The 13188-nt window shown below is 54.2% G+C and overlaps 1 protein-coding gene across 2 annotated transcripts in view; it reads right to left on the bottom strand.

The window, feature by feature from the left end:
* Positions 1–4472: 4472 nt before the first annotated feature.
* SLC9A1 (solute carrier family 9 member A1) overlaps positions 4473–13188 on the bottom strand; it is a 50739-nt gene continuing 42023 nt past the window's right edge. The window contains exons 5-12 of one of the 2 annotated variants that reach the window (XM_029229352.1): positions 12342–12544; positions 10340–10429; positions 9795–9865; positions 9504–9677; positions 9153–9267; positions 8899–9000; positions 7510–7582; positions 4473–6891 (exon numbers count right to left, since the gene is read on the bottom strand). In XM_029229352.1, the coding sequence (XP_029085185.1) occupies positions 6551–6891; positions 7510–7582; positions 8899–9000; positions 9153–9267; positions 9504–9677; positions 9795–9865; positions 10340–10429; positions 12342–12544 (1169 nt within the window). In that variant the 3' untranslated portion in view covers positions 4473–6550. Of the gene's footprint in view, positions 7583–8898; positions 9001–9152; positions 9268–9503; positions 9678–9794; positions 9866–10339; positions 10430–12341; positions 12545–13188 lie in introns of both variants that reach the window. The other variant, XM_029229351.1, reaches the window with a different exon arrangement.

Raw genomic sequence — 13188 nt, 5'->3', positions numbered from 1 at the left:
TGGTCATGCTGTTCTACCCATTTACTGGAAAAACCTATAATACTGCAAGTTTTGAGTGAGGCCTGCAGCAAGATAAGACTCTACAGCAGGTCCAGACTGCAGAGCAAGCGGCTCTGTCACGTGAGCTTTACGATTTAGAAGTTTATGGCAGAAAACTATGCTGTAGGGACAAGCTCCAGTAGGAGAGTTGCAGTACAGTTACAGACCCTTAGGGTTTTGGATTCATTCATGCCCTCTTCTGCCAATAGCTCTTCTCCACTTAAAAACAGCTCCTGGCTCACAGCTGGGCATGATAAAGCCTGAATGCCTGACTGTGGGACACCAAGTGACCCATGCAACCGGAACTGGACATTTTTGTTTGTTTGTTTGTTTTTGTTTTGCGGTACGCGGGCCTCTCACTGTTGTGGCCTCTCCCGTTGCGGAGCACAGGCTCCGGACGCGCAGGCTCAGCAGCCATGGCTCACAGGCCCAGCCGCTCCGCGGCATGTGGGATCTTCCTGGACCGGGGCACGAACCCGTGTCCCCTGCGTCGGCAGGCGGACTCTCAACCACTGCGCCACCAGAGAAGCCTGGAACTGGACATTTTCTGATCCATCTAATCATCAGATTGGACATGCATGGCAACATTCTATTATTAAATAGTATATGTGAGATCAGGTCTGAGCAAGCCCAGAAGGCACGAGGAAATTGCAGGAACAGGTGGCTCAAATCCCCGTGGGAGGTCCTCGTAGTGCTTCAGTGCTTCTCTCTCAACCCAAAGGTCGGGAAGTTGCTATGGCAAGTTATCATGGAGGAAAAGGCAGACATGGTTTCCAAATGAGTCTGCATGGTATGTGAGCACCAGCCACAAATGGATAACTGCCACATTAAAGCCACACTCAGAGTGTCTCTAAAGGACAGCGATGAAGAGGTATCCTCTATGGGCAGAACTTCTTGTTATACTGATTGTTCATTTTGCACGGAAGGAGAGATGACCAGAGGTACAGATCTACTCTGATTCATGAGCAGTGGCTCACAAGTTGACTAGCTGGTCAGGGACTTGAAAATAAGAAGATTGGGAGATTGGTGATGAAGAGTTAAGAGGTCTAAGGGAAAGACATATGGATGAATTGCTTGAAATGGGCACAGGTGTTGAAGTTATTTTTAACCCACACAAATGTCCTGAGAGGGCATCCACTGTGAGGGAGGGTCTCAGTGAGCAGGTGGACAAGATGACCTATCCTGTTGATGTCAACTTCTTTCCCCATCTGCCCTGGTTCTTGTTCAATGGGCGCACATACAGAGTGGCCATGATGGCAGGGAAAGGGGCTATTCATAGTGTGGTAGACGAATAATGACCTCCCAGAGATGTCCATGTCCTAATCCTAGGGACCTGTGAATATATTTTATATGGCAAAGGGTAAATTAAGGCAGCAGATAGGATTAAGGTTGCTAATCAGCTGACCTTAAAAATAGGGAGATTATCCTGAATTACCTGGGTGGACCCGGTGTCATTACAAGGGTCTTTAAATGTGGAAGCAGGAGGCAGAGTCAGAGTCAGGGTGGTGTGAGGTGAGAAAGATTCTACTGGCCGTGGCTGGATTTGAGGATGTAAAGAGGCAGCAAGCCAAGGAATGCAGGCAGCCTCTAGAAGCTGGAAAAGGCAAGAAAACAGATTCTCCTCCAGAGATTCCAGAGAGGACTGCGGCCTTGCTGACACCTTGATTTTAGCCCAGTGAAACTCCTTTCAGTCTTCTGACCTCCCAAAATGTAAGATAATAAATTTGTGTTGTTTTAAGGCACTAAGTTTGTGGTAATTTATTACAGCGCCCGTATAAAGCTAGTACACATAGACTCAACAGATTTCCCTCACCAAATCTGATCGGGCAGTTGGCACTGTTGAGTGCCCAAGCTGCCAGCAGCGAAGACCAAGCTGAGTTCCCTGTATGGCACTATTCCTTGGGGCAACGGTTCTCAAAGTGTGGACCAGGAAGCCCTGGGGGTCCCCAAGACTCTTCCAGGGGTTCTATGAGGTCAAATCTACTTTGTTAATACTAAGACGATATTTGCCTTTTTCACTGTCATTCTTTCATGAGTGTACAGTGGAATTTTCCAGAGGCTACACGACGTGTATACAACAGACTGAATGCTAAAGCAGATCTGAGAATCTAGCTCTCTTTTATTAAACCAGACTCTAAACAGATTTGCAAACATGTCAAATAATGCCACTCTTCTCACAATTTTTGTTTTGAAACTTATTTTTCATTAGAATGTTATATTTATGTTGCTATGTAATGGGTTTTTTAGCTTTAAATAAATAAAGCTTTAATTTCTAATCCAGTAAAATAAATATAAACCATATAAACAAAAACCCTTTGCAATTTTTAAGAGTATAGTTTTTCAATAATTTTGAAGAGTGTAAAGGGATCCTGAGACCTAAAAAATCTGAGAACCACTGCCTTAGGGGGACCAGCTACTTACCTATTGGTAGGTTGATTGTCCCCTTCCTTTGTAAGGGATCTATGACCTCATGGTAATGAATATGTATTCCCGTTCCGGACTTGGCTTCCCTGCCTGCAGTGCTTCTGCCAGCCTCATCATTTTTGGACTTGCTTATTCATCACTACGCTATCCCACACATTGCCTATTTTCATTTTATGGTGAAGGGCACAGAGCAATGGTCTCACCCATGGAACGCACAATGTGCCCCATCGCTCAAAAGCAGCTGACTGGATAGAGAAACCTTCAGCGCCAGCTGGGAGACAGCAACCTTCAAGGTTAGGTTATTGACGTGTAGGATGCAGTAAAAAATCAGTGGCTCCACCTCTCTCACAGCCAGAATGCAGAGGCCCAGGGACCAAGGGGTGGAAGTGGAGGTGGCTCCTCTCACTGTTATTCCAATTAACCTCCTGGAGGAATTTTTGCTGTCCATCGCTCAACTTTGTGTTCAGTGGGTCTGGAGTCCTTAGTGTCCAAGGGAGGAATACTTCCTCCAGGCAACACAGATGTGGTTCCTTGAGACTGGAAGTAGAGTCTTCCTTCTGGTCATTTTGAGCTCTGTATGTTGCTTAACTAAAAGGCAGAGTGGGCATCAACTGTACCAGACAGAGTGATGAATCTGGAAAATGGAGGGCGGGCAGGAAGGCCACGTCTGGAATCTAGAGGATTCACTGGGTACCTCTCAGATCTCCCGTGTCTAATAACAACAGTGGGAAACGGCAACCCAGTAGACCAAAGACCAATAAGAACCTGAATCGCATAGGAATAAAGACTTAGGACACACATACCTGGTAAAGAACCAGATTAGCCAAAGTGCTGGCAGCTGGTGAGAGGAGCATGGAAGGGGTGGGAGGAAGAAGGCTTGACTGCTAACTCAGACCTCGTGACCAGCTACAGATGCGGGGCTGGAGCAGGTTTCTGCTGTTATCCCCACTCTGCTGTCTGATTGAAAGAGCCTTGATGATGACTAAGTTAGGCTCCAGGTGAGTGTGACTGAAGGATGACAAGGACATGGTGAGTATGACAAGGGTATGGTGGCTGATGAGACTGTTTTTTCCCTGTTAGGGATGAGCTTTCTTTACCCCTTAATTTTTTTTAAGTATTGAGGTGAAATTCACATAACATAAAACAAGCCATTTTAAAGTGAACAATCGGTGGCATTTGTGCAATCATCACCATGATCTATTTTCAAAACTCTTTCATTACCCCCAAACAAATTCTGTAACCATTAAGCAATAGGAACATGAGTTTAACAAGGACAAGAGTGAATGGTGGGGGAGGAGGGGGGGTAAGGAATTGCTCTGCTTGGATACCCTGTCTCCCCTCTAAATCCACTCTCCCCTTGTTCCATTCCTGGAAGGCTGACCTCTGTGGACTACACTCAGTGAAGTCACTCAGGTGCCTCTGCTTTGGGCTTGCAGATGGGTCTGACCCAAAGGGAGGCACCAGCAGGATCAAAGTCAGAATATTTATCCCCTGGCTCCGTCTCGCAGAGGCTGTGTTCTGCTCCCCATGGCTGCAGCCCCGGCAGGGCATTCCCACCCACCCCCCTGGCCCCCATAGTAACAGCTCCCTCCTTTTGCTCTTCAGGTCTAGGGGCTTCCTATAATGTGAACCCCCTGGGTCCCATCCCTGGTAGGTTCCCTTAACCCTGCCCATACCTCTGTAAAGACTTCCTTAGTTGAAGGCTCTTCAGTAACCCTTTGAGTGTACCATCTGTTTCTACCTGGGACACTGATACAGAAATGGATGGTGTGGTCCCTCCGTATGGTCCTTTTGGCATGGACCACTTCAGATTTTATGGATCAAACCAGCTCTGTTCACAGGTCCCAGTCTGGGCAAAGGAGATGCTTTCCTCCACAAAGCAGGTTCCAAGGGTGCCGGGGGTATGTACCAAGGCCTCACTGCCCTCTGGCGGTCAGCTCCTGAAAATGCACCTCAGGGATCCAACCTCAGCTGATCTCAGCCCACTGGGCACTGGTGCTGAGCCCGTTTCACTCCTGCGCACGTTTCACCCAGGGGTTACTGTCCCCACTTTGCAGCGGAGAGCCTCTCCATTGCCCTTAGTATAAACCAAAATCTTGACCATGGGCTACAAGGTCCCATCTTCGCCTCCCCTCCTGTCACTCTCTGACCCAGCCACATCAGCCTTTCCTCAGATCCTAGGGTGTTCCCGCGTGCAGCTCCCCATTAGAACATTTGGGCACTCTCTGAAACCTCCTTCACCTGGTTAACCTCAGTTCATCCTGTAGTTCTATCCATCATTTAGGAAAGTCCTCCTCGTCACCCCTTCCTCCCCTCACTGTCCACACACACACACACACACACGGGTTTTCCTGATAGTACTGATGAATGTTGCTCTTCCCCAGAGGCTGAAGGAGCGTCTTGCTTTGCTCACAGCTGTATTCCTGGTGCTGGACCCACAGTAATAACCACACCAGCCCCTGACATGGATTAAGTGTTTCTCTGTGCCAGCCATTGAGCCAAGTCCTTGGGGGCTCTGGGCCACCCTCCTCCCACAAGTCCTTGGTCCCCAGGGAGCAGCCCTCGACTCTATCAAAAACTCACACGGATTTATTAGAATATGAAAAAGATTCGGTTTCTTCTGTACAGGCGGCAGAGCGGCAGCAACTGTGGTGGCTTTGAACATGGTTGTCAGCGTCACCCTTGCATGGTGACTCCTGCCCCCAACAGCACTCACATGGAGAGGAGGGGGGACAGATGAGCACCCACTGCCCAGGCCATTGGGAAGGGGGACGCTCTATTGCACAATCCTGGGGAAAGGAGTACCCTGGGGAGAAGGACAGACACCAGTAGGCCTGGGCCTGGCCCATGGTGGCAGTGGGAGTAGGAGTGTGTGCCTGTGAGCAAAGGCCTCTGGGGACCCAGGACTCAGCCCACCCACCAGCCCTGGCCGGTGGGAGATGCTCAGGGGAGGCCCCTCCCCTGAGGACGGGGCTCCACAGCAAGCTGGGTGCAGTGCTTATAAGAGAGGTTCCAGGGGCCAATGGGGGAGGGGAGAGGGATGAGAGAAAACAGGCCAGCGGGAACTGAGGGTCAGGCCCAAGAGGAAGAAGGTGCCAGGAGGCCCGGCATCTGTGAGTTAGAGAAAATCATGATTAGGGTGGGTATGTGAGCGGGTGAGGTCATTTCTGAAATCAGAGCCCTGGGGACAGAGGACTGTTCTGGGGGAGAGTGTTGGGCAGACAGGCACAAATGAGGATGGGTAATGCTCCAGAGTAGGATGGCTGGAGCTCTGTTCAGCTAGAGGTTTTCAAAAATGTTTTAAAAACAGGAATGCCCTCTGTGCAAATAGAATCTTACATGGAAGTATGAACAAACAAAACAGATAAAAAGGTAGCACTTTCTGGTGCCCCTGACAGAAGCCCCTGAAGGGCCCAGTGGTCCCTGCTGGAGCACAGTTTGGAGAGCTGAGTCATATCATCGTCCAAAGCGCCTCAGCTCCAGACAGAGCTCAGAGATGCCCTCAGCCTGCAGCTCTGAGTAAGGACAGGTCAGGTGGCTGGCCAGGGTGACAGAGCTGGCAGGAGGAGGGTGGGACGGCCATGGGTCACTGATCCCTCCTCCCCCAGTCAGATGCCTGGTCCCCTAGTCTTAACGCTGTTAATGGAGGGCCTGGCCTAGGCCAACAGAGGCCCCGGCTCCTTCCCTTTCCAGGAGAGACCAAGGCTGAGCCAGAGGCTCTTTGGTTAGAAACTAAGACTGACTTCAGTGAGGAGGGTGACAGATTGGGAGGGGGCCCTCCAAGGTCTGGGAAACTCAGAGGCCCTGGTCTGGGTATGGGAGAGAGCTTGGATCAGAAAGGGCAGGGTTTGCCTCAGCCCAGCAGGTCTGCCAAAGGACTGGGAAGGCAGTTCTGGTGGGAGGGAGGGCGCTTCCCAGGAGGCAGGGGGAGCCGTGCTGCGGTGGGGGCTGTGGGCCCAGCTGCCATGCGACAGGGGGAGGGGCAGGGCCAATCCAGGTCAGGAAGGACGAGGGGAGCCCCGCCAGCAGACCCCTGCTCTGGTGGGAGAGTCTGTGGTGGGACGGGCACCGCCCGCTGGCCCCAGTGTTACTGGCCCTTGGGGATGAAAGGCTCTCCCTCCCCAGGCTCAGGATGGGGGCCTGGGTCACTGAGGCAGCGCTGCATCCTCTGGGAGCTGGGGCTGTCACTTGGTGCAGGGGTGAAGACGTCGTCGGTGCCTGGGGACGAGAGCTCCTTGGTCCGCATCATGATGCCCCTGTCGTTGTCCTCGTGGTCCTCCTTGGCCACCCTTCCTGGATCCCGGCTCAGCCCCAAGACCTTGCCCTTCAGCTCCTCGTTCACCAGGTCCACAGACTCGGGCGACTGCGGGGAGGCTGGGTCGATGGTGATCACAGGCAAGTCGGCCTTCGGCTCATAGGCCAGCGGGTCTGGGGACAGAGAGCCAGGCACAAGCTGGCTTGTGCCCCTGAGCCCTGCCCAGCGTGCGCCCCACCTCAGCCCGTGCCAGCAACTCCTACAGAACCTCAGCAATCCTGGCGCGCTTCAAATCACTCCACAGGGGCCTTTCCAAGCCCTTGTCAACACAGCAGATTGCTTTTCCTCCCCTCGGACTGGGGTCTGAGAGGTAGGACTGTGTTCCCCTCCTCAGCCCTGGGGCTCCCATAGGAGTCCCTCCTCAGACCAAGAATTCAGGCTCCCTCCTGAGTCACCGCGTCCTGGAAGGCCTGCCCTTGTTTTCCCCACATGCCGGTGATCCCAACGGTGCAGCCGCCTCCAGCCTCCCTGCCAGGCACCCAGCTCCTCAGCATGAGCCCCACGTGGAGCGCTCTGTCCCTGGGGAGGACAGCAGGGCCACTCTTCTGCCCCCTTTGGTGAACCCCCAACTCTACCCGATGTAGGAGGAGCTTGGGAGGTCAGGGAGGGAGCAGCCCGTCCTCCCCGCGGGCTCTCTGAGGCCCATTCCTGTTGGAGCCTCATCCTCGAGATGGTGGCACTGTGTGCCCAGCCTTGAGGCCCCTCGCCCAGCACCCTACGCCCTGCCTTACCTGAGCCAATGCGGGCCCGCGACATGGTGGGCGAGTCCAGCTTGTGGGCCGGCACCGTCAGGTAGTTGTTGATCTGACAGAGGAAGGGCAGACAGGGGTGAGCATGGGCAGCCCCTCTGGACGGCACCCAAGGCCAGTGGCCACACCCTCCTTTGGTGTGTCTGGGGTGCCCGCTCCCTCTCTGCCCGGGCCAGTGCTAGGTCCTGAGGGCTTGGCCCAGCCTCTTGTCAAGCTCTGCAACCTCCGGGGTGGCCTTGAACACCCCCCTCGCTGCCCCGCCTCTCCCACGGTGACACTTGCCCAGACTCTAGCTCCAGCCCACACCTACCCCTGAGGTACAGACCCAGAGAGTCAACTCAGGAGTGTCACCTGGGCCCTGGATGGCCCCCAGGTATCTCAATGCAACACGCTGGAACTGAACTCAGCTTCTTATCCTCCTTCAAATGCTGTTCCTTCCTTGGTGTCCCCTCTCTCAGCCACCACTCCCGACTACCCCAGTGGAAGGCTAGACGTGACCCCTGACGCCTTTTCCTCTTCCCTCAGTCCCACCTCAGTCTGGTGACCAAGCCTTGCTGCTTCCACCTCCTAAATGTCCCTTGAAGCTACCTGCTCCTTCCCTCCCCCCGCCACTGCCCTAAGCCGGGCCACCCCCACTGCTCCCCATGTCGTTCCCTTGCTTAGAACCCTCCTTCGTGACTCTCCACGCCCTTGGAATAAAGCCCAAACCCTAACACCATTAACAAGCTTCCTGGAAAGCTGAGCCCCCTCAGTCTGTGGTCAGGAGCTTATGCACAGCTTCTTCCTTCCACCTGGACCTCCCTCTGCCACACTCCCTCCCCTGTGGCTCTTAACCCTAAGCATACTGCTCACTTCCTTGTTCAAGGTGCTCAGGGCCCCTTGCACTTCCTGTCCTGCACGGGCTACTGCATGAGAAGCTCTGTAAGGGAGGGACTGGGCCAGTTCACCACCGGATTCACAGAGGATACTCTGCTGCTTGGCACTTAGGAACCGCTCCACAAATGCTTCCTGAACAAATGAATGAAGGCGTGTGTGCCTTGCTTTGTGATTTTGGACAGGGCCCTCTCCCCTGAGCCTTAGTTTTCTCACTAGAAAATGAGGGGTTAGAGCACATGGATAGACTCTTCTAGCTCTGATGCCTGAGGACACAATGGGGAAGGGGGCCTCTTTGCTGCTCCGAGTGGGGAAGAGGGAGAGAAGGCAGCTTTCTGGAACCCGCCCTGGGGCTCAGCCTTTGAAACAAGTGGAGGAGGCCAAAAAACCAGATCCGAGTGGCTCTATCTCCAAAAGGGCCTGGTGGTGGCGGTGCACGAAGAGGAAGAACCCAGGCTCCCGCAGAAAGGTGGGAGCCAGCTCCAGTCCCAGACACACCTTCTGCTCCAGTTGCCGGGCCTTCTGTCTCTGGAGCAGCATCTGGTTCCAGGCCTCCTCGTAGGGGTCTGCCACCAGCGTGTGTCTGTTGTAGGACCGCAGCTGTGGGAGGAATAGTTGTCAGGCAGGGCAGGCCCCAGAAGCTGGGCCTGGAGGGGCTGGGCGGCTCTGGGCGTGTGGCGCGGGGCTGGAGCAGAGAGGGGGCGGAGGGGCTCCTCTGCTGTAGGGGGGCCGGGTGGGGAGCAGCTCCTCACCCGCTGCCTGGTCTTCTGCAAGTTATTCCTCAGGATTTTGCGGATCTCCTCTTCCTTGTCCTTGGACAGTGCTGGCAGGATGCGCTCGGCAGGCAGGGACTTGGGGTGGATGTTCCTGGGATAACGGGGCACAGATGAGAAAACTCCTGGGACCCTGGGGCCTGCTGCGCTGGGCCAGAAGGGTCCCCCCGGGATGGCCGGGGTCGGGGGTGGGCCAAGCCTCAGGTCCTCAGTGTGGCCCTGCAGCTCTCCCGCCCACCCCGGTAGGATGCCCCAGGGGGCCTGCTCCAGGTGCGTGTCGAGGGGTCAGTGCGCCTGCAGAGGCTGCCAGGGTTGGCCACTAGCACTCACTGCATGGAGACGGTGGAGACGGCAGAGGGGATCTTGCCCATGCCCCCACTTTCCACCAGCTCGATGGCCTGCTTCATCTCCATCTTGTGGTAGAAAGCGATAAGCTGGGGCTCCTTGGAGCGCTCGCCAGCTATCAGACACTTCTTCACATACTTCTTATTAAACCGATTGAGCCTGGTGGGAGGAGGGAGGACATGGATGAAGCCAACTCCTGGGATGGGTTGATGCCCAGGCCCCGGGAGACCCTTACCTGCCCCTCCCACCCTCCTGCCCACAAGGCCTGCCACCTACTTGTCCTTCCAGTGGTGGTGGCCGTAGTGGCCACAGATGTCCTCGATGCCTGTCAGAAGGTGGTCCAGGAACTGAAATGGGCCCAGGGCCAGGTCAAGCCTTACTACTGGGCTCCTCCCCTACCAAGACTTCTGAATGGGCGCCCCCCTTCCACCCTAGCGCAGCTCTGCTCAGCCCAGCCCTATAGTCCCAGGACCAGCCAGGAGGTGGCACCTATACCTCACTCATCCTGAACCCCAGGGAAACCTCAAGCCCTCTGGCCACTGGGGCCCGGCTGAGACCCCTTCTCTGAACCCACTTGTGCCGATGCCTGGGATAGGTTTCTGCAGAGGCAGAGACTGCGTGACGCCCCTTCCTCAAGTTCTAGGCTGCTCATACCACACCTCCTTGTGGTGTGACCTGGTGACCTCAGGAGGCTGAAGGACCACCCGGGCACTGGGATGAGGGAGGAGGGGCTGACTGAGGGCATGGACGCGAGGCCTAGCTGCTCCCCAGCTTCCGGAGCCTCCTCCTGCAACACAGGGCCCAGGCCCAGCTTCCAGTACCTGAGTGTGGATCTCCTCGTTGATAGAGCGCTTCGTTTCTTGCTTTTTCTTCACAGCCAGAAGGTCTACCAGGGGCCGAATGGTCATGCCCTGGAGGGCAGGTGGGTGTCAGGCACTGTAGCTCTGCTACTCTGGCAGGGAGGCCACAGAGGTACCCCACCCCAGGGTCCCTGAGTCTGGGATGCCCTCTGCTCTGAGGTCCCCAATCTCCCAACCTCCCAGCAGCACTTACATAAAGCAGGTCCTTAAGGCCCGCTTCTTTCCAAAGACACAGCCAGCAGTTTCACAGCCCATCCAGCCGAGTGACTCACACACAAGGCATCTAGCCCAGGTCAGGGGTCAGAGGGCCTGGGTTCAAGTGTGAGCTCCACCACAGATGCATTCTGTCACCCCAGGGAAGTCAGGCCTGGCTAACAGGGAGGACCACCTCTGCTCTGCCCCCCTTGCAGGACTGCCACCCAGGAGGACCTAGTAAGAGCAGCAGCAACTAATTTAACTGCACACTTGCCATGTGCCAGGACCAACTGTGTTTTACTAGGATTAGCACTTCAATACCCACAATGACCCTAAGAGGTAAGCCCATTCATTATCCTCATTTTACAGATGAGAAAACTGAGACTCAAAGAGGTTAAGTAACTTCCTAAGGTCTCACAGAAGTAGTAAAGCTGGATTCAAACTCAGACAGGGAGGTCCCTACCTCAAAGCTGCTTTCATTAAAAATGGGCTTGGTAGGGCTTCCCTGGTGGTGCAGTGGTTGAGAATCCGCCTGCCAATGCAGGGGGCACGGGTTCGAGCCCTGGACTGGGAAGATCCCACATGCCACGGAGCAACTAAGCCCGTGCAACACAACTACTGAGTCTGCGTTCTAGAGCCCGCAAGCCACTACTGAAGCCCGTGTGCCTAGAGCCCATGCTCCCTAACAACAGAAGCCACCGCAATGAGAGCCCGCGCACCACAACGAAGAGTAGCCCCCGCTAGCCGCAACTAGAGAAAAGCCCGCACGCAGCAACTAAGACCCAATGCAGCCAAAAATAAATAAATAAATTTATATTTTAAGAAAAGGGCTTGGTAAACCATTAGCATATACAACAGCAAAGTCAAGGTGGAAGCAGGGCAAGATGACAAAAGAGGCAGTCCCCTGTGCTTTTAAAGGACAGAAAAAACAAGTCCAGCCCGAGGAAGTTTCCTCTCTACTGTTTTTTCCCGAGAAGGCAATGATGCTTCCCATCTAGGGCCTGGCCAGGATTAGTGTCCAGGAAAGATGGAGGAGATGGTAGAGAAACAGAGGCCCAGACAGGGTGTTTCTCACTTGCCCAAGGTCACAGGTCAGATAAGGAAAAGCAATTTACATCATCTCAGGCTTGGCTTCCTTGGGGACTCTGAGGGCGGTGAGGCTCTCAGCTAAGTCTGGGTTGTTTAAATGCACAGGAATCACGGCCAGCAGGCTGGAAGGATTCTTCAGGATCATCCAGTTCAGTCCCCTCATTTCACAGATGGGGATCTGAGACCCAGAGATGGGAGGAGAGTCCTTCCCGGGGTCACACTGACAACAGCAGAGCTCTGGCTAACTCCAGACCTCCTGCTGGCCAGTTCAGGGACCTTTCCAGTTCCCCATGTTGCGCTATTATTCCCAGTTTACAGCTGCAGAAACTAAGATCCTAAGACATTAAACCACTTCCTTAAGCCCCTACAATGAGCATCATGGGCCTGCTGACTGGACCCACTCCTCTTAATGCTATCTGGATCCCTAACGAAGCCAGGCAGCAGTCTGGTTACTTTACATTCTGATTGGTCACTTTTCAATGACGCATGATCACAACTCTCCCTTTACAGTTTAGGACACTGGGGCCCAGAAAGGGGGAGTGGCTTGTCCCTGTGATAACTGCACTAGTTATCAGTGGAGCTGGGACTAGAACCCACGGGCCCCCTCTTGGGTCATGTGCTTCCTCTTTCCTGCTAGAGTCAGGGTCCCCAGGCAGGGCTGCTCCACCCTGTCCAGCACCTGCACAAAGACGGTGAAGAAGATGACGGTGATGATGGCCGTGAGGAACAGGTCACACATGGGAAAGTGCTTCTTGTCCAGGAGGTAGCCCAGGGAGAAGGCGATGGCCCCTCGCAGGCCCCCGTAGGCAATGATGAACTGGTCCTTGGGGGTCAGCTTCACGATGCGGAACTTGTTGATGAACCAGGTCAGGCCCAGCACGCCTGCCGGGGAGGGGAAGAGAGGAGTCAGGCTGTCCCAGACCCTCCTGGCTTCTGCAGCAGAGAGACTTCTCTGTCTGGAGGAAGCCTCCACTAGTAAGCCCACCCAGCTCACTCATTTCTCGGGTCCCTCGGCCCAAGATGCTCCAGATCCCTCCATCCAAGAGCTGGGTGGATCTTCAATTTAAGGGGTTCCCTCAACCTGGACATATTTTAGAGACATTACAGAGGCCTCCAGTGGCTGGAGGTCAGGAGGGGGATGGGAAAAGAGATGGCCACAAGTTGATACCTATTAAATATGATGGATCTACTTTTCTGTGTGTTTGAAATCTTCTGTAATAAAAAGTTATTTAAAAATGCAGAGTTCAGAGTCCAATCTCAACCCACAGAACCAGAATTTCTGGAGGATTAAAGGGGTTTTAAGACAGTGCAGCAAGTAAATGCAACACCCAGACCTAACCTCAGAGAGGAAGTGAGATCCAGAGCAGGGAAGCCGTGCAATCACTGAGGTAATGTGTGTCTGGCAGGTGAAGCAGCAGCCAAGGGCCTAAGGCCTGGTCCCCGTGTGCACCCCAGGCTAGCAGCAGAGGTTGGAAGGAACTGCAGGCAGCTTTGAAAGTGCTAAAGTCCAGACACTCACAGACCTG

Source organism: Monodon monoceros, unplaced genomic scaffold (genome assembly GCF_005190385.1).
Source record: "Monodon monoceros isolate NGI ecotype Baffin Bay Population unplaced genomic scaffold, NGI_Narwhal_1 Super_Scaffold_18, whole genome shotgun sequence".
NCBI lineage: Eukaryota > Metazoa > Chordata > Mammalia > Artiodactyla > Monodontidae > Monodon > Monodon monoceros.
Note: the sequence above shows the minus strand (reverse complement) of the source record. Positions and strands in the feature narration are given on the sequence as shown.